The 20937-nt window shown below is 44.5% G+C and overlaps 2 protein-coding genes across 2 annotated transcripts; both read right to left on the bottom strand.

Moving 5' to 3' along the window:
* Window positions 1-8840: 8840 nt before the first annotated feature.
* On the bottom strand, window positions 8841-9845 carry PtA15_12A496 (uncharacterized protein; the record flags this gene model as incomplete). Its single annotated transcript, XM_053162110.1, has 2 exons — window positions 8841-8903; window positions 8979-9845. 2 exons carry the CDS (start codon window positions 9843-9845, stop codon window positions 8841-8843), a joined length of 930 nt encoding a protein of 309 aa, XP_053026061.1.
* A 1017-nt stretch (window positions 9846-10862) lies between these two features.
* Window positions 10863-14423, bottom strand: PtA15_12A495 (uncharacterized protein; the record flags this gene model as incomplete). Its single annotated transcript, XM_053162109.1, has 18 exons — window positions 10863-10984; window positions 11045-11224; window positions 11354-11390; window positions 11490-11646; window positions 11731-11806; window positions 11871-11904; window positions 12016-12183; window positions 12276-12281; window positions 12394-12503; window positions 12582-12608; window positions 12701-12823; window positions 12957-12997; window positions 13092-13196; window positions 13289-13321; window positions 13431-13592; window positions 13712-13735; window positions 13853-14157; window positions 14244-14423. 18 exons carry the CDS (start codon window positions 14421-14423, stop codon window positions 10863-10865), a joined length of 1890 nt encoding a protein of 629 aa, XP_053026060.1.
* Window positions 14424-20937: the final 6514 nt, after the last annotated feature.

Below are 20937 nucleotides of genomic sequence, written 5' to 3'. Positions count from 1 at the left end.
TATTGGTAATTTGATGATATCAGAGTTTTGTCCCTTTTTTCCTTTGGCTATTAGCCAAAGAAAATAATTCCTTTTTCTTTGGCTAAAAAGGACAGCGGAGATGACCGGGCCATCTCCACTGGAGCTAGCACGCTGGCTGACGCTGGATGAGCTGGCATACATTGTATTGGTGTATCCAATACATACCAATACAATGTATTGCTGTATCCAATCCAAAGCAATACAATGTATCATTGTATCCAAAAAAATAGCAATACATTGTATTTATGTCTCAAACATTTACCAATACACACCAATGTATCCAATACGTACCAATACATAGCAATACAAGGTATATTTGAATTGGATACATATCCAATACATACCAATACATATCTGATACATATCAGATACAGTTTACTATACACCTTGCCAAGTGTTTTTATAAAACAGCCCTAACCCCTAAAACCCACCCCCTAACCCCCAAATGGGGAATGGGGGCAGTGGGAATTGAACCAGCAACCTTGCTGTAAGGGGGTTTGCAGCAGGCTAACAACCATTGGTTGTGCTGCCCAGGTTTTGTTGCTTGGTTCCTATGAACTCAGCTCTGCCAGCCTGGCCAGCTCCAGCACTCCTTAGGCTTTCAGCCAAATAAAAATGCACATTTTTCTTTGGCTAAGAGCCAAAGAATTATAGTGCCACAGGTGTGTTATCAACATCAATGATGGCTGCAGCAAGCCAGTCTTTGAGGGATATGAGCTACTTGTGGGTTTTAAATTTCATTCAATTTTGTGTATAGTCTTGAATGTATTGACCAGCCTAAAAATGCCCTTTCTGTTGGAGCACTGGATACCGGTACTGCAAAAGTTTGAGCCATTTTTGCACGTGTTGTGTTGACCTGGAAAATGTTGAAAGACTCATCATCAATTTTTGATGTCTTGAAATACTGCCAAACCCAACTTTTCTTGCCAGAAATTTTGGTTTCAGCACCATACTCACTTGTTGACTTTTCGTTTTTGGAGTCTGAATCAATGTCTTCTGAAGCACATTTAGGGACTATTTCTGGATTATGGCAGTGATCAGAAAGCACAAATTCCCAAAATCACACGTCAGAGCCTTAGTAGCTCAATTTTTGGCCATACCTGGCGGGTGCTCGGCGTTGGAGCCAGATACGCAGGGTACTCATCTTGAGAGGGTGGTACCTGGACCCCAGGCTCCAAATTAGAACCATAGTAAGAATCAAGGAATAAAATAAAAACTCTTCTAATAATTTTATTTTCCATTAGCCCGGTTCACGTTGGGGCATTTTATGCCCCCGACTAAAATTGGTGTTGCTGATTGATAATTAAGGTGTTCAAAGTTGAAATCATAAAATTTTCAATACATAAAATCATAAAATCATAAAACTTTCAAGTGATGATTTCATATGTACCATTCTATAAATGTTTCTGTAATTTGAGTGTTTGGGCGGTACATATTTTTTTCAGCTCAGAATTTTATGATTTTAGGGTGTTATGATTTTATGCAAGTCAACTTTGAGCACCCTAGATAAAGTAAGCTTAAAAAGCTTAAGAATGGCTGTGTGAGTCCAACTTTCAGCAAGAGCTGACATTATACACGCATGATTCTAATTAAAATCTTGCTGTTCGAAGCCCAACGTGAACCGGGCTATTAGTTGTAAGTACAATTATGAGGAAAACTCAGCCGCCAACAATGTCTGTAGCTGTGGGCAATTTTTCTTGGAAGACCATCTGTGTGGTTGAGATCTGTTGTCTTTTCATATCTTGGAAGGCTTTGTAAAAAAGAGGGGAGAAGAAAATTCTGGGGAGCTTCCTGAAAAACACACAACACATCTTGCCCGCCTGTCAAGCAGTTTGGCCAGGCCATCAACCATCAGAAGTGTTAGATTACAGTGCATGATGAGCAAAGTGCACACTGCAAAGCTTCACAGGGGAGAAACGGGCTTTGATGCAATGCAAGGTAAGTCACTGTTTCATCCCTCCAAACATAGAGCCACATTTGCTGGTCTCATCACATCAGGAGAAAAAAACAACAAAATCCCAAGGGCACAATATGAAACCAAGATAGGTGACAACAACATGTCAGCCACATGTCCCAACCAAGCAACCTTGTCAGCCTTAGAGATACATCAAGTATCCAAAAGACTGCAATAACTTAGTAAATAATAATAATTAGTGAATTATTATTGCAGAATCAGATTTCTCATCATAAATTAAGGGGGGTCACCCAATCAAAGTAACCCCTTATTCCTATTCCTTCATGTACTAATTTTATAAATAAGAATTGGCCCCAGAAAGCGCCCAAAAATGGTATTACATACAAAAAATTAGTAAAATAAACAAAGTACATAAAAATAAACTGTTGTACATTAAAGAGTAATATTACTTGTGTAAAAATAACCCGTGAAAGCATTATGTAGACTTCTACTGAAGCTCTTTCACATGAAAATTGGTTATAAATATGTCATGTGACAGAGTCAGGGAAATTAGTCTATTAGCGGGATTCAAAGTAGACCCACGCATGCCACTTGCAAGGCAAGGCAAGCCGGCGTTCAACTCAAATGTTGAACGTCGACTTTCAGTCTCCCCGCAAAACTGGGTCATGCAAAGTGACCTGCATGCACGCGCAGGTCTACTTTGAAACCCCCTATTATAATACAAATAAATTTCCCACAGCCAAGCCTTGTTCACGGCTACATCTCAGGATACTCCCATAGGGAGAAAAGGACTTAGTGGTTGCGCCCACTGAAGTCCCCTCTATAAATAGAGGCCTATTTGGCCCTCAGGAAAAGATCCCCCAGACCATTCACCACCCATAAACCGTAAGTTTGCCGTGAATATTCTCCCCTGCTACTATTGTAGCCTCTTTTCCTTTTAAACCATCCCAAGCACGCAAAATCCCCTGGATTAAACCCTTTAAATCATCAAAAATACCTTATTAGCATATTTAAAGATATATCCTTATAAGTAGTTGCTGTAAGACCTCCGCCTCTGTCAAGCAGCCAATCAGTTTAAGCGCTTACCCCCTACTTTTACACCAAATTAATTCCCTGTAATTAATAATTACATATTATTAATTAAATAATTAATCCTTCCTCTGTTACAGAGTGTTTAAACCCTTGTAGTGGCCATATTTGCCACGTAACAAGCTTGGTAATTTAAATTACCAGTGTTTACATCAGCACAGTTATAGTGCTAGGGCCCAAAACCCTTATTTTGACGGGTTTTTAGCCCTAAGCTTTATAAACAGAGCTGCCAAACCTTGTGAGTACTTCAAGAGTAGTTAGCTTATTCCCTCCTTGGGGGAGCAAAGCAATCTCAGAAGGAGGGAATGACGTGCTATGTTGACCCAGCAGGAGCCAAGTAGAGAATTAGCCCTAGTTTTAGTATGGACTTTTTTAAAATCAATCTTGCAGCTGATTGTCAAAAACATTTTTGCTCTAGTTTTCATTACTGGGACTGCCAAAGCTGTCACCATCTTTCTACATATTTTACACATCCTCAACCCTTCTGCCTGAATTGCAATCAGAGTTGTAACATCACTTATTTCAGATTCTGTACAGTGCAAGATGTGGAATACACAGTGAAGCAAGGAACATGTCAGTCACAAGAAAGGAATTCAAGGGACACTCAGCGCACCAAAGAATTTGGAAAATATGTACGTAGAAAGAAGTTCTGCAATATTTTGCAGATTTTGTTCTGTAAAACAATTAATCACACCATGCAAAATGGTGTGGCCAGAAACAACGGTGTATCCGCTGTGCTACACTAAAAAAAAGAGGCCTTTTAGAGTAGCGCAGCGCTTGACCGCTACGTGGCCAGACCAAAAAGAATAGCGCAGCAAGAACACCACTGTGCTATTTGCTACTCGTAGAAATTTTCCGCTACCCTCCCAGGGCCATTAGCAAAAGCACAGCAAAAGCAAAAATATGCTATGCTACCCGCTAAATTAGAGGATAGCGGAACAGTTTTATGTTCTGAACGTGTTTTTATGTGTTTTAACCCCCCCCCCTTTTTTTTTGGATCCCACATGGCATAGAGAAAAGCAGCACTGACCGCTACGTGATTGCTTCTTCAGCGTGCTATTTTTTGATTTTTTTTTCTCAGGAAAATCAAAAAGTGTGCAGTGCAGCTGATACACTTTTGCTTACAACACCCCTTACAACCTAAATCAGTTACAAAAACCAAATTTACAACCTTAGTTTACACACATTGTTACATACATAGTTACATACACAACACACCACATACAGCTACATCATTACTTACTTACATACAGTGTATACATGCAGGCACTTCTGCATGTGCGGCTGCATGTGCTAGTGGATTTTTGCTGCATAGCAAAAGCAGGTGACCCAGTGTCAAAATCAAAGTGTGACACCTGATAAGAAGTGGCGCTCCGAGTATAGTAATATGCAAAAAGTCCTGTACAAATAGGAGTAACTACAGTAAATTTTTCAGTGAGTATAGAAGAAGAAGTGAGAGAAAAGCCCCCAAAAAGTCCCTATTCCTCCACTCCCTCTACCTGCATAACTCCGCACCCAGCTGACGCCGCCCGTGTCCTTCCTTTCCTGCACTTGCCAAAACTCCGCATGCATTGCTTCCCAGTCTAGTACCTCTCCAACCCTTGTTCTCCCGCACCCTCTGACTAGCCTCCGATCCCAGTCTACCTGGCGCGTCCGCACCAATCTCATCTGCTTCTGCTGCGCCAGTTCACATGGTGCCAGTCCATCCAAAAGTCCCGCCAAATTCCTACTACAACCGTTCCGCTAAGTCCGCGCGCCTGGAGCGTGGCTCAAACCCCGGTTCCCTTGCATCCGTTCTGCTTCCCTGGTCCCGCCGCTTGCCTGCTTGCCGACTTTCCATGTGCTTTTGTTAGCAGTACATTCAAGGTTTTCCCTCAGCCTACATACAGGACGCATAAGCACACCTGCTTATTGTCTTGTTTGGATATGTAGGCTGAGCATTTGCTCAGCCGCCCCACTGCATTCCTGTGCATGCTGCGGTGAGCCAATATTCTAAAACGCTTGCCTATATAAATCACCACACCGGTTACAGCATGACTACACTTACATACAGTCCTGAAAAATCACAATCTCTGACTCAGCCTGCAGATCACATCCCATAAATGCATGTATAGTCCTGACCAATCACATTCACCCATGAAGTATATGTACTAGCCAAAACCCCTCATGTATTTAGCTAAAATCCCTCATATAGTACTCCTCTGGAGCTAAAATCCCTCACTGTTATCTATAAAAGGAGGCTCTCCTCCCCTGTTGTAACTTTTCCCCAAGCAGACTACCTGCCCTCAGTTTCCCCTATAGCTAGTACACAACTTCTTGCTCCACAATATATCAGCCACTCCATATTTTGGTTTTACATACATCACAACAATCACACACAAAATAACAAGTATACTGTACACAACACTTCCATTTACATAACACAACTCTCTAAGGGGTCCTCTTTGGCCAAATATCCCCTGTTTGAAGTCCAGACTCCTCACTCATAAGAAATTTTTAGCAAATTCAGCGCACCCACTTCATAGCAACAGGTATCTTTTGTTAACACTTCACCATCACTACATTAAACCTGCCAATCTGAGATTGGTTGGCTTTTTCAGTGTCTAGTGACCCAGGAAAGGCAGAGGTTCCCTCATACATCCCTTCTGCACTCAGCAAAAGGTTCTCAGGAAAACTTTTGAGCTTTAGATTGTTTACCATCTACACTCTATGTAGTGTATCCTTTTCATTGTTGCCTCAAGTAGGGGCGCTTGGTGCTTGGTGAAAGCCAAGTTTAGCTCTCAGGATACCTATTGTGTGGTGGATGCTGCAGCAGGCTGCATCTTCTCAGGATCTAAGCATGGCAATTTTTTAGCACCACTGAAAGCTCTGGTGGTGGAGTTGCTCTATGTAATCTGTACAAAGTAGTCCCAAAATATTTGTCCTTTAGTCAAGAGCTTTTCTTTGTGCTGAGGTTCTATTTTACCAAGGTCCTGGTTTTTTTTCCTCATTTTCAGTTAAGGCACATAAGAAATCCAATCTATGTAATAACTGAGCACCCATATGGAATGTTGGTCTGGGAAGTCAACATGGCTTTGGGCATTTATGGTGTTCAAAGTTGGTTTGCATAATTTTATGCATGCATAAATCATAAAATCATAAAAATATGTGGTGAGGAAATTTTGTATTACATAATCAGATAGTTATATCCCCTGCAAAAAAGATTTCATGATTTTATGATTTATGCATGCATAAAACTATGCAAACCAACTTTGAACACCATAATTGCCTGCAACAAGATAATTTGACTAGTCAGATTCCCAGCATTCCCCAAGCATATGAATCATTGTTGCAGGGTGACAGTGAGGATGTTGATGCATTAAATCAATCCATCTTCAACCTTTACAAGGAAGTAGTTAGCAACCGTGGAGAGAGAAAACTGAGATGGATATTTTCTGATTATTCTTTTGAAAAATGGTGAAATTTACAAGAACTGAGAAAGATGACTTGAGATAAATTGGAGTTAAACCTTTCAGATGCAAAGATCTGTGGCTGAATGGTAAAACCAATGGTGAAACTAATACTTTACATGTATCATGTATCATGTGGTATTGTATCAAAATGCATGTATTTTTTGTGTATCTGTTATCCAATACAATAGCAATTATTATTTAAAAGATTATTGAGCTGCCCAATACAGTCTATTTCATTGTGTATTGGAGAAAATGCATGTGTCTGTATTGTATTGTATTCTGTAATATCTCGCTTCAAATACAATACACAGTTTTGGAAAACTGTTTATTGCCAAGACAGATACAATAAATGTATTGTATCAGTTTCAACATCGGTAAAACTCATCAAAGAAAACAATGGTTGTTTGGGGAATAGGGGGATACATGGAGGGCATAGTAACTTTTAATGGTGATCTCTGCGGCATTAGGAATTGTATGTGTTGAATATCCTTTGGATTCTGCTTCCTCAACATAAATTTGGAAAAGAGGGAAGCCATCACAGTGATAGCAATTACTCCCATGTCTTGGGCTGTTCTGGGGGAACCTTTGACTCTGAGTGGAAGGTGCCAATATGATATATAGGCAAAAACAGTTTTTTGGAGGAAGTTGAATGTATTTTTGCTTGGATTACAGCATCAGGAAACCAGATGATGAATCTTTTGAAGCTGTGGTTCCCTCCGCAACATGGAGACCTTTCATTATGGAAAAAATGAGGAAAAAGCTGGTAAGATGAAGGAGAAAATGAGAGATTACTGAAAAAAGGGGAATTTTCTTAAAATATCAAGTTCCTCCACAGGAGCAGCTGTGTTAAGTTTGGGCTGTAACAAATCCTTGAAGGATGTCCCCCGCGCGTGTGGGAGACTTCCTTCAAGGAGGAAATATGTGAACCACTCGTGACTCAGGCGCACAAAGAGTCATGCTGGGATTAAGTGACCCCCCGCGCGGGCGAGTACATATACTTCACCCTCTGCTTCCCTACTCCGTAAGCGAGGTTTCCTCTCTCCCAGCTAGGCGAGCCTCTTTCTTATTTTTCATTCTTAGTCTATCTAACTGTCCTTACCAAGAGATAGTTTTCCTCTCTCCCAGCTATATCACACACAAAATACAGCCTCCCAAGTTTGGAACTATAAAGTCTTTCAGGAATTTCTGCCTTGCCCCTGAGGCTGAGCCTGAGCCATTTCCACATCATCACAAGTGAGGGTCCACCGGACGCTTACACAAAGAATACATGAGGTTGGTATCTTGGTTAAAGCTTGATGAAGAATGCAAAAGTATGAGAACCTTGGGAGACTGTTTGTTTCTAGCTCCACAAGCGTCCACATTGCATCAATGGCCAGCAATACCTTGAGGTTTGATATGATTTGATGCAGCTTCTGCAAATTGTTCTTGAGTGAGGCAGAAATACCTAGTGTAGAAATACTCATGCAGCTAAATATGAAGGTCACGGTGGGGTTTTCTGAATTGTATGACAATTTATCTGAGGGTGCCGCACCAGTGAACATTGGCCACATAGTAATGAGATTTTTGGGATCTGATAGTTCCTTTGAGATTTGTTCCTCCTCAAATCTAGACACAAACTCATATCCATTTTTATCATTCAACTCAAACTATATTATCAGTTGTTCCTCTTCGCTATCCTGGGCTGGTTGACTGGAGAGTAGTTATTCTGCCACGTGGAAAATAGCAGTCAAGAGTTGTGTGTATATTCCAGTTCTAATTTGTAAGGTTTCCTCATGACAAGAACTAACTGATCAACAAGCTTAGAACTCCGGTGTAGTTAAGCCAGCTTCTGATGGTAGGGGCTTGTATACATGTATGAATAGCTCTCCTTTTGCCCACTAGATCCTCTGCAGAGTATCTACACTTGGGAAATTAAGGAAATATCAGAAAAACCCTGGGCCCCGGAATTTCTTTTGGAAAAATCCCAGGCTGCGTAGCCTCATGTTTCCTGCAGCTCTATGGGCACCGCAACTGTAGTGGCTTCAAATAAGATTGATATGGTCCTCTTATGCATGTAAATTTCTATGGGTTTAGCTGCCGCTGGTATCAGATCTAGTCTTTGACTCAGTTCTTCCTCGAGGCTTGATTATACTCACTTGTTGGGGATTATACATAGTAGATTATTATGAAGACCGTGGGGGTTTCCTCTTTGGCAATTTTTCATAAAGAATTCAACTCTCACAATATAAATTCATTGCAGTAACCGCCAAATTGCTAGGGTGATGACTGAAAATTAGAATGACAGAGTAGGAGAAAGCTTCCAACTTACGGCTAGATTAAGTAAGATCATTATGGGAACGGGAGGCTTGATTCCTCGAGCTGTATCAGCGGGGAAATGTAACCTCCGTGCGGCAGAGAGGACAATTGTTGTTCTCAAGCAACCAGTTCTACAAAGTTGAAAGAATGAGATACGCATAAGTCATTTGCTTTTGGGGACCAGAGGTAGAGAGAAAAAGACTCACTTGAATGCATCTACGATGGAAGTGGTGCGACGGATGGCATGGAAGGATAACGTTGCGATCACCAGGGTGATAGGAAGTAAAGCAGATTGGGCATTCGGAGGAATCATCACCAGGGTTTGCAGGTGGCAAAGCAGCTTGAATGCGGTTTAATAGGTCCTCGACATGCCGAATCCTCTCAGCGGTGCGTTCGGGGTGGTAATTCAGTTCTATGAGCGCTTGCTGTAAGTCAGAGAGAAATTCTTCAACGCGGGCGCGGTCAAATTGGTCGAGGGCCTCCATGGTATCATCAAACGCTTGAACATCACCGAAATTCTGATTGATCTCTTCAGCGGTCAAGGGTGGTCGGTGAGGGCTGACGGCAAGCTCGCGGAAGGCATTGTTCATGTTAGTGAAGAAGCCTCTGATGATGACTTGCTGCTCAGGGGTCATGTTCTCGAGAACTTCCTGGATCGGGTCCAAGTTTCCAAAGTCCGGCAGCACGATTGGGGCGGGCTGTGCTGCTGCCTGGGCTCGTGCCTGCCGTTCCAAATTCTGTCTGTAAAGAGCAACGTCTTCCTCTGTTTCAATGTGAGCTGTGGCGTTCATGTTCTCGTCTATTGTATATACAATTCGTCCGACGGTCGGTTCATCAGGTTCCCGGATAACATTGCGAAAGGCCGCCTCAATGTCAACAGGTATCGCCGTGAGGTGTGGGTCAGCACGGGCGCGAGAAGGCCCCGGCGCGGCAGCTGCCTCAGCCCGGTCGACATTGTGGGCAGGGCTCTCTTGAGTAAGTGATATGGGAGATCCTCGAACAGCGGAGGGGCCACCAGGGACTTCTCCTGAAATGCTCTCAGTCACGTCACTAGGGCTTGGTTGATTGTTCATTTTCGGACAAATAAGTTTTTGGTTTGTTTGACTGTGAGCTATTCGAAGGCTTGAAGAGTGAGGGAAGAGGAGGATGTTGGTCGTATCGGTGCCTGCCGTAATGATGAGGTTCTAGCCACACCGAAGTGAATCGGCTTCTTATATGTCTCCCCTCCTTCGGCCAGGCTGAGCTCCCCCATCAGCAGGGAGGCAGGTAGCAGTGGCATTTTCGCGGAAGCATTTCGTCTTGGTAAAGTTCCCGCATAACAAAATGTCGCTTCCTGCGAGCTCCAATACATCAAGCATTTCTAAGTGGGAAGCTAGTGGAGCAAAATCATCTCCTTTTGTCCAGCGTTCTTGAAAGAAAAGCATTTTCACTTTCCTCCCCGTTCAGAAAGTCCTGCCAGTGACCAAATGCCCGGGGTGCATTTGGGGATAATTATAAGCAACTGAGGAACATTGCTCAGCAGACTTGTTGCTTTTCATCAAGAGGCAATGAAACGCGGTGGACTGAGAATTGTCGTATCATGGGATCACGGATTAAATCGAACTCAACATAACTCACAAGTCGCGTCTCCCGCTGGCAGGAAGCGCGACCTGCTGTGAGGAAGGGAGTTGTGGAAAGTCTCTCTTCCCCGGCTGACTGCGAACTGCAAGTTGAGCTCGCCAAGTGAGCCTGCGTCATAAGAAACTTGCGCCATATTATTCACCATTATGACCATGCTCTCAGGAACCACGGCGGGTCATATTTCAGATGGTATAGCGCTACTTCTGCAATTCATATTTGGTAATGGGGTGTGTGAATTAAGTACGCGCCGGTTAAATGCTTATTATTCCTATGTCCTTCTCGTCATATGAAGTTAGAGAAATTTACAAAGCGAAGGTGATCAAAGAGAGGCTAGATACAAAAGAACAAATCCTTTTACTTAAGCTTTTCATTCAGGGTGGGGGGAGTTTCTGTTTTTTATTGGCGCTGGTTATTCAGGCGAGGCTCTATGGTTGGTTGGAGGGGTACATCTATCGACAAAATTACTAGAATTACAAAGACTCCATGTTAAGACGGGAAGATAGCGGCATTAAATTCAGTTTTCTTGTGTTAATGGTCGCCGGGTTTTGCAGGCCTAGACATAAGGATGATGAACCGGTATTGGCCTTGAGGACTATACCGGAGGGAAAGCAAGTTTCTTCTCAGGCGCAATATTTGTCAAAGCAAAGCTGACATTGGGGAGTTCGTTCCATTCTGTTGCGGGTAACTTGTCGGTCGATCAAAGCACAAGCCAGACACTGCTTCCAACGGGTCTGCGTCATTGGCCCTGCTCTTCCAAAAAGTGTCTGCATTGATTCAATCCCGTATTGCAGATTGTTCGAATCTTTTCCCGGACCCGTTTGCGTCGCGATGGCTGGTTTAAGTTAAAATGGAATGTCGTCAACTCTTCTTTATCTTCTTCATTTTATGTATCTTGGCGAAAATGTATCTTCACAGTCGTTTATTTATGAACATGCAAGTAAATCCTCAAGTGAAAACTTACCAAATGAGTTTTTGAAAAACGCATCAATTTCTCCTTCCTTTGATTTCCAGTCAGCAATGTTAAGATGAAATCAGTTTCTTTCAAAACATTTACACAGAGGTTCTTGGATGATAGGAAGGAAAATCTTAGTGCGTACAGTATAAGCGGCTTTCATTGTGGCTTGATTTGTATCTGTGAGGACGAAATAATTAGGAAGGTAAACGATCAGGGGGGCCAATGTATCATTGCATCCGAAGAAGGATGGTTTTTTAGCCAAGCCTTTCTCCGTAAACGGGCCCTCGATCTCAGGAATTCTAGATTACCAAACACGAAAAGCTCAGCCAAGTCATAAGAGCAGACAGTCCGGCGAGTTCCGCTTGAGATCCTTGCGAACTCACTTTGGGAAATGTATGTTTTTGTACGCCTCTTCCTGGGTCTTCTGGTAGGTGGTATAAATACTAGTCCCATTGGGATCTAAATTTGGATCTCCGTCAGCTCGTCGATTTTGCCTCAAAGAGCTCGTGAATGTGTATCTCACATGAACCGTGGAACATGCTTGGGCCATCAGCGGTCTGTTGTTTAATTTACTTGAAATCAAGTCAGCGAAATGCAACTCGAAGTCGTTTTAAGGAAAGGAAAAGGTTGATGCGTGGGGATAGAGCGAAACCTATCGAAATGCTTACGAAATCTAAGGCAAAGATCACGTCCAGTTTTCTATCCGGTTGAAGAAGAGGCCAGAATGGTAAAATTTCACCACCCCACCCGCCGTCAGCAAGGTACAGATTCTTACTTTCTCGTTCTGGATAACCGCTGCCGTTTTTAGAGCTCAATCCCATGTGATAGAATGGATTCTATTTTCATTTTCATTAAGTTTTATTTTTGTCTGAGTGAGGTTGATCTTCGATGAGGAATCGGAAAATGATGATTTGATAAATCTGCTCACAGGGACCTGGGCATGGAAAAGGAGGAGTATCGTAGGGTAAGACCGTGAGATCGCAGATGGCACAGAGATCGTGCTGCTGAGAATGTGATTGTCGTCGAGACAGTGGATCAGGACGTACAATTGCTTCATCATAGACGTGTTTCGTCATTTTGTCATAAGCCTCGGGCAAAATATTTTTCCACGAGAATTTATGGAACCCAGGCCGACTCAGAACATTGCTACTAGCGCCTGCGCATTCCGAAAAGGAAGAATGATAAAAATAAGAACGTGATCAAAGAATGTTAGGCAAAAGCGACGTCAACTTACCGATAACAAATCCAGCATTGTCGAACCCTGAATAAACGAGCACAAGGCGGAAAAGAGGAAAGCTTGTCAACCTCGCCGCCTTGATTTCCTGCTTCAGTTTCGAGCTAATTTATAAATACCTTTGGCACAAGAATCCTGCTTAGCTGGTTTCCCGGCATCCATCCGCGAGCCCAGATCATCGAGTGAAATGAAAGCCTTCAGAGTTGGATGACATACTCCAAACTCTTCTGGGTTGAACTCGTCTAAGCAAAGTTAGGTAAACCAAGTGAGCATCAGGTCATCATTACTGCATTGAAACCTGAGAAGGTTTTCTTCTTCTTCACAAATTTCATCTGGAGGATGCATGCCGCTGAAGATAAACTATGGTCAACTTACAGATTGGTGTATCAGATGTAATTAAAGACACGCCGTTGACCCTGTTTTGAATGGATGAGTTTAATCTGTCATTCAGGAACACTGACCAATGTTTTGATGATAACCTAGATAAGCCTTCGGAAATTGTGAACCTACCGCGAGGTACAGAGTAAGATGGGAAAAGGAGCTTCGTGGTTGATGTATTCAGTCGTATTTCGTATAGAGGAGAAAAGAACTTTTGAGCCCTCGTGAGTGCCATTTCTTGGTGGTGGGAAAGCAAGAAGGTCGATTCTGTATTATTATCAAACAAGCCTATTGTAGGTGTGGTAGAGCCTACAACTGGAAATACGTACATCAAACCACGTGACAAGAAATAGGATTGTATACTGAGGAAATAAGTCCACAATAAACAAATTTGGTTCATGAAAGAGTGCTGTCAGAAGGCGATTGATTATCAAGGGAAAAAAGGTAAGAAAACATGGGATCGAACTCAACTCTACCAGGCTCGTCGGGAAGCCAGACTTTGATTTCTTCTTGGCTTGTAAGATAGCTTTGGGGTATCTTTTAAATGAGTTCCAATCGGTATAAGTAGTTGCCTCTGTCAACCTCCAAACCGTTTGATTAAGTGAGGTGAATGTCGGGAAGTTGCTCGTCGCCCTAGAAGTAGCACAAACACGTGTAAGGTATCAGTGTTTATGTGAAGGGCCGTCGAATGCTTTGGACGATGTCCTTGAGCAGCAGAGTTGGCCGTTCATCCTGAAGTCAAGCCGACTGACCAGGAACCTATTAACCATGAACCACTGAGCCAACAAAATGGGGATCAGTAAGGGATCAGTATGAATGCTTGCGCTTTCTAATCTCTTGATTTATTTTTTGTTTGGTCTATTTTTTGAGCTCGGCGCTTGAAGTTCACTAACCCAGACAATCCAGTGATGTAGTTGGCCAGCTGGAGAATGCCCCCAGTTCCGGCATCTACTGCATCTGGATTCCGGTTGTCGAATGCATCTAACATTCCAGCGCCGCCGATGAGCGCCCGGTTCCCGCCGCCACTCATAGCTATGCCGACGTTCGGGACGGTCTCTCCCGCGACAAGGTTCCGAGTGGTGAAGTTTGCAACGTCGAAATCTGCCAAGGCCGCCCGAGTAAGATATGCCACCCATAGGCTGGTCGACTTGGCGGCCTTCTGCGAGATGTAGTTGGCCTCCTTTTGACTCAAGAAGTCCTTCAAATTGCGTCAAACGGCAGAGAATGGCTGGATTAAAATATACCAAAGGCTTTGATGTGCGAGCTCTTAAGAACCACACGTACGGAATCGGTTCCAGCTACTCGAACGGTGAGATTGGCCGGACACGGCACCACGATGGGCTCGTAGCCTCCAGAGGGACTTGAATCAATGGCCAAATCCCGTCGCCTGTGGGCAGAGTTCTTGGCCCCGGAACCTGGTGGCGTCCACGAGCTAATCAACAGAATCAGCAAGGTGCTTAGCATCCCGGCTGGTGGAATTGGTGAGCCCCCAATAAGATTCGAGATCGTCTCTGGCACTGAAGCCTCTCTTTCCTAGTGGGTGTGATATTGTTCCTGAGTAAATGTTCAGTAATGCTCCTTCTTCTCTTCTAAAGTCCTTGAATCTTGCTAGGTTCGTGCTTCGTTCAGCTGTGTATGGTCAAAAGAATGTGGTACTGTGGAGCTTCTCAGGACATTGACGGCCCTGTTTGCGGGCGTTTCGGTAATTAGGAGAAATTCTTTGAGCTCTGACGATGCCAGCTGTCTTGCCTCTGGTTGTTAGGCGTTTGTGTCAGATGTTTCTACGGGGTTTCAGGATACCCTGGGGGCTAACTTGACACAAGTCCCCCCTGGTGGGAGGCTCGCTGTGGCTGGCCGCGAAGCGGCCCCTCCCGCAGGGAGGGACTTGTGCACAAAGTCAAAATTTTGGCTGAGAAAGAAATCATGAATGGCTGGAGGAAAAATACTTAGCATCACCCAGCCTCCCCCTCAGCTCCTGTGGACCTGCCCCAGAGCCAAATTACACTTCTCAATCTCAGCTTTCAAATGGCGCTGGTCTCATCTCCTCAATCCTTATCATTTTTTCTGTACTAATGTTTTAAAAATAAAAAAAACACAAAGAAATGTAAACCAAGGAATTACAACCATCATGCCTTGTGGATATTGGATTCACAAGCCTGCAGATATCTGCAGATCCTACACCTGTAGCCACCCAATTGTTGCAGATAGGATATTCAATTGTGCATATTATCAGAAAATCCAAAATTGGATCTTCAGTGCAATGGAATATCCTCCAGGATTCCTTTGACCTCCAAAACAGATTCCTTCAATCAGTTTTGGAGTTTATGCCTCAAAAACTTGGGGGAGGGTGCCCATCAGCACTGCCAAGAAAACTGTCTATTCAGTTTTTCTTGTACATATTTTGGTGAATTTTAAATTTTGTTTTTGTGTTTTTAGGATTGAAAATCCTTCCTTTGTCTGCCAGCCTGCAGACATTATTCATAAGCCTCTCCTACGGAGAGCCCTCCGGGCGGGGTCCCCCGGACCCTCCGTTCGAGAGGCTTAGTTAAGCTAGCCCTGGGGGCCACTGGCGATCAAACATATGTTAGTGTTAGAGTGTTAGACAAGATTATGCGTTTCATATCTATATACATACTACTCATCATGTATATAGCTGCACTAGACCTAACCTTGTGATACCGGTACACATAACCCTATCTATTGTGTACCGGTATAGATAGCCACGCGCCCCGGCTCCCTTCTCTCTCCTCATCGAGATTGGAGAAGGTTACGCGCGTGGTTAGCTTACTCAAAGGCTGTCACTGTACAGGTTAGTTCTATCATGCAATATATCGAGATTGGAGACGGTTACGCGCGTGGTTAGCTTACTCAAAAGCTGTCACTGTACAGATTCCTCTGAGCTTTCTATAGGTTAAAAGCCGGCTCGTCCGCTACCCGCGTGTTTTCCAAATAAGTTCTCCCCGAACGCACTACGTTCGCTGGTGATATCCGCGACAGCACAAAGAAAAAAAAATCAATCTGATTAACGAAATAAAAAGATAAATTAAGCTTAAAAATCATACTTCTGCTGTCCGGTCGTCACCCTCTCGATCATGGCACAACCAAACAACCAAGCCAACCCTCGCGCCAACGACCCTGGGGCGGATGCGTTAGCTGTCCTTCAAGGACAAATCAACAATCTCAACGCTCAAATCGCTGGAATGTTGACTGCCCGTGGTACCATCCGGCAAACCCGCCAGGACATCATCTATGCCAAGTTCCTGAAGACTCCGATAGCCATGCACAAGGAGCTCAACCCGTCCTATCCGAGCCTTGACTGTGACGGTGTTCGTTTCCAGCCCTGGAAAAAGGCCCTCGACCGCACTCTGATGCATGCCTTCAGTCGAGTCGCATCGTTTCTCGACGACCCCAATCTGTTCGATAGTCTTGAAATCAAAGAGTCCACCACCGTGGATAGCTTGATCCGGAACACACTCGAGTCGGATCTCCTGTCGCTTGTCAGTGCTACAACTCACAAGACTGTGAAAGCCTTGTACGAGTTCATCACGTCCCAGTGTCAACACTCGGATCGAAGACACAAAATCGGGCTGATTGATCAGGTCTATGACTTGATGACTGACCCCAACCCCTCGAGCGAAGCGACATTAGCTAAATGGTCACAGATCGGTGCAGATGTCAAACAACTGAAGATGTCAGCAGATGAACTTCTCGGTATATTCCTTCAGAACACTTTCAAGCCTCCCGCTGGGACCGACAGCCTCACCTTTGACTTCAGCGTCTCTCAAACTCTGGATGCCAAGAAATCCCCGTTGCTGAAAGAAGTTGTTACGGTTATCCAGTATGCGACCAGCAAGCATCGGCCCAAAGCTGGCGCAGACCCACACGCCATGGACCTTGATCGAATCAGTGCTTTCCAAGGTCGCGGCCCTCAAAAGTATATCTCTCCGCAACGCCGCTCGACTACGCCCAATCTTCCCAAGACGAACCACGCAAGGTTTTCAGTCGACCGCGCTCATCACTTCCGCGGGAAGGGTCAAACACCAGAGCAAACTGCCAAACATGGGACGACTTGCGCGTACTGCTCCAAAAACGGGCATTGGTATCCTGATTGTCTTGAATTCTGGCGAGCTGTAGCGATGCAAGAAATTGAAGCACCACCGCAAGATTACCGGTTGAAATCATCGAGCTACATTCCACCGAGAAAGTCTGAACATCACGTCCGCAAGGTTGATTTTCCTGAAGCTTCGGATGGTGTATTACTCGACTCAGGCGCGTCGGCCCATGTGAGTGGCAACTCACCACTCTTCATTCCCGGGCGCAAGCTAATCAAACCCCGCACATTCTATCTGGCTGTTTCGGATTGCAACGTCACCGTCAACAGGATAGGCACCGTCCGAATTCCGACACCGACGGGAGTGATCACGATTCCTAAGGTTTATCATGTGCCAGGTGTCGATGGGGTTATACTTTCTACCGGGGGGCTTTTATCAGATGGCTGGAGACTTACTTATAACGGCCTTGAAGCAACTTTGTCTGATCCTAAAAATAATTCCTATTCGACTGTTTTTCATAACTATTGTTGGAATTTAAAGACAAGTGAAGAAGTTGGCAAGCTATTGAAAGTAACACAAGTACCATCTTTTGAACCTTACGTGTGGCATGTCCGTCTTGGTCACGCATCTGAAGAGATTGTGAAGTCTTACCTCAAGGCTAACTTCCCTGATCTCGACCTTCAATGGAAGTCTTTTTTCTGTGAGTGCTGTGCAAAGTCAAAGAGCATTGATCGGAAAGCAATGGTATTAGGCACTCAGATACCTCGTGATAAACCCCTCGACTTCATGGTATCTGATGTTGCTGGTCCGTTTGAGCTTGACATCAGTGGGAGACGTTACATAGTGACATTGCGCGACCATGCAAGTACCTATACCTTTTGCACCTCGATGATAGCAAAGTCTGATGTTCCAGCAAAAATAATGTCGTGGATGCACCGGATCAAGAATAAATTTGGAAGATACCCTGCCTACCTCCGCTGCGACAATGCCCCTGAATACGTTGACTCACTTCAACCCTTGCTTGATGCTGTTGGAGTTGTCTTAGCGCCCGTCACACCCTACAGTCCCCAACAGAACGGCGAGGCTGAAAGAGTGAATTGCACTCTTGGCGATATGGCAAGAACCATGCTCCATGAGAGTGATCTCCCTCGAAAATTCTGGAGTTACGCCTATTCGACGGCTGCGTACATGCATAATCAAATCCCAAATTCAAGGACTGGATTGAAGTGTCCGGTACAGCTGTTCTATGGGGTTGATCCGGATCCGAATTCACTCTATCCTTTTGGGGCAAAGGCGTTGGTGCATATACCAAAGGAAAAGAGGAAGAAGCTTGATGAGAGAGCTCAAGAGGGTCACTTACTGGGTTATCCTGATGCTGGTGTCGGTTGGCTGTTTTGGTTGCCCCGTGAGAAGAGAATGGTCCACTCGTCTTCCGTCAAGTTTCCCGATTTTCAAGAATTGCCAGTAAAGAAGAAAGAAACTAAGAAATCAGACTTGGATTTCATCTTGAATCAGATACTCCTACAACTTGGTGAAGAACGAACGGCGGAAATTGCGGCGGAAGAAGAACGACACCTTGCCAATTTAAACATCGGACCTGAACATGAGTTGCCGAAGACAATTAAGGCAGCGTTGGCCGGTTCTGAGGCAGATGATTGGAGGTTGGCGGCGACTTATGAAATGGGTAAATTCGGAGAGCTTGGAGTTTGGGTACCTGTTGAACCACACAGAGGTATGAAAGTGCTCGGTGCGCGCTGGGTATTCTCCATCAAGAGGAAAACAGACGGATCAATCGATAAGGACTGTGCTAGGTATGTTGCAAAGGGATTCAACCAACGTATGGGGGAAGACTGCAACGAGACATACGCACCGACTGCCTTGTTGAATACGCTCCGATTGCTCATCTCAATTGCCCTGCGTCATCACTTCCCTACCGCGACTTTTGATGTTAGCTCGGCCTATCTGTATAGCCCTATTGAGGAGGAAGTTTACGTCCAGCCGCCAGTCGAAATTTGTCCTGAATTGAAGGGGAAAGTTATGTTACTGAAAAAGGCGATGTATGGGACTAAACAGGCGGCGAGGTGCTGGTGGAAGTTCTTCAAGAAGACTGTTGAAAGCCTCGGTTTTGTCGCTAGTGAAATTGAGCCGTCCTTGTACATGTTCAAAAAGGAATCGGGGTTTGTGATCATCTGGCTACATGTGGATGATGGGTTCGCTCTGGCATCGGATGGATCGCTGCTCGAAGAGTTGAGGATTGGTATGACTCGGGACTTAGAAATCAAATGGTCGTCCTCAATTGAACGCCTAGTGGGAATAGACATCAAAGTGGGAAAGGGCTCAGTTGAATTGAGTCAAACGTTACTAGCAGATCAAGTCGTTAAGAAATACCATTGACAGGCTTACGTGAAGGATTCCCCTCTGACGGATGATGACCTTGAAATATTGTTGGGTGATCCGGTAGACGCCACGCAGTTTTGTTCAATCATTGGTTCTTTGATGTATTTGTCAAGCGGTACGCGGCCGGATCTGTCATTTCCTGTGAATTTGTTAGCACGGTTTAGTTCGTGTCCCTCGGACAGGAATTGGAAAGCTTTGGATACCTTGATTGGTTATGTGAAGAAGACAATTGGTCGTGGATTGAAATATAAGGCTGAAGGTGAAGGAATACGACTTTGGACCAATGTGAATTGGGGAGGGGAGCATGAGAGGTCGACGACTGGTTATGTGCTGACTCACTGTGGGGATGCGGTAGCTTGGGGATCCCGGCGCCAAACGGTTGTGGCTCTGTCAACATGTGCTGCAGAGTATGTTGCACTATCGGAGGGTTCCCAGATTTTATCACATATAATCAACATTCTTGAAGATCTAGATTATTACCCTGATAAATCCATCCACGTTGATAATGAGGCTGCCATACTCATTGCTTCTGACAACGCCTCAAAGAAAAAGACAAAGTACCTCAAGCGGGCGTTTTATTTCGTGAATGACCTCATCAGGGAAGAAAACATTCAATTGCAATGGACCAGTACACATAATCAACTCGCGGACATATTCACGAAAAGGCTGGGATCGACGAAACTTCTTGAAGCTTCACGCTGTGGTGGACAACTCGGTGGAGGCCCGCATCAGACAAGAAATAATTCAGATATCCGGTTTCATCAAGCCTCGCCCCTCCCCTTTCTTTTTTTTTTCCTCTCACTATTTACAATGTTTGAAATGTTTTCTGTTCCGGTTTCTTTCTTGTTCTTTTTCTTTTCTTTGCTGTTTCTCTTTTGCGCGCGTTGGATGGGAGTGCAGGAGTCGGGTTGGTTTTGGTTTTTAGTTTTTGTTTGTTTGTTGTGTCTGTCTTCTTTGTTTTGTTGTGTGGTGGTGTTTCCTTCTGTGTTGCGGCCTCTGTTTCTCTCTTCCCGGGTTGTAGCGCGCGCGCGGCGGGCACGAGGGCCTGTCGCATGGACTGTCACCGACTCTGAATCTAAGTTCAGCCGAACTTAGAGGAGGGGTCGGCATGGTACTCTCTTCCCCCCAGAAAGATATCATCACAGTTTTAAGAGTTTATTGATCCCGGATCGTGTCGATCCATCTCCGTATCTTTTTTTTTTTTTTTTTTTTTGAGTTTTGAGTACCCGAGCTTCCTGAGTTTATTTCTTTTGAGCACTATCCGAGTTTCCGACGACCGCGCCGGCTTCCCTCTGAGTTTCTTTTCTGAGTTTTTCCATCCAACCAAACCGCCGAGGGTATTCCATCCCCTTGTTCCCTCTCAAACAAATCCCCCCCCCCCAACCGCTATCACTTCTGTTTGACTATTCCCGATATTTTCGCAGGACCACCGACAAGGGCAGCACTCAGCACCATCCCCTCAACCGACTGCCACAGCTCAGACCCGACAGGAGTCCATATTTGGTCCCCCGAGCCGGGATCGAACCAGC

This window comes from Puccinia triticina, chromosome 12A (genome assembly GCF_026914185.1).
Source record: "Puccinia triticina chromosome 12A, complete sequence".
Classification (NCBI taxonomy): Eukaryota; Fungi; Basidiomycota; class Pucciniomycetes; order Pucciniales; family Pucciniaceae; genus Puccinia; species Puccinia triticina.
Note: the sequence above shows the minus strand (reverse complement) of the source record. Positions and strands in the feature narration are given on the sequence as shown.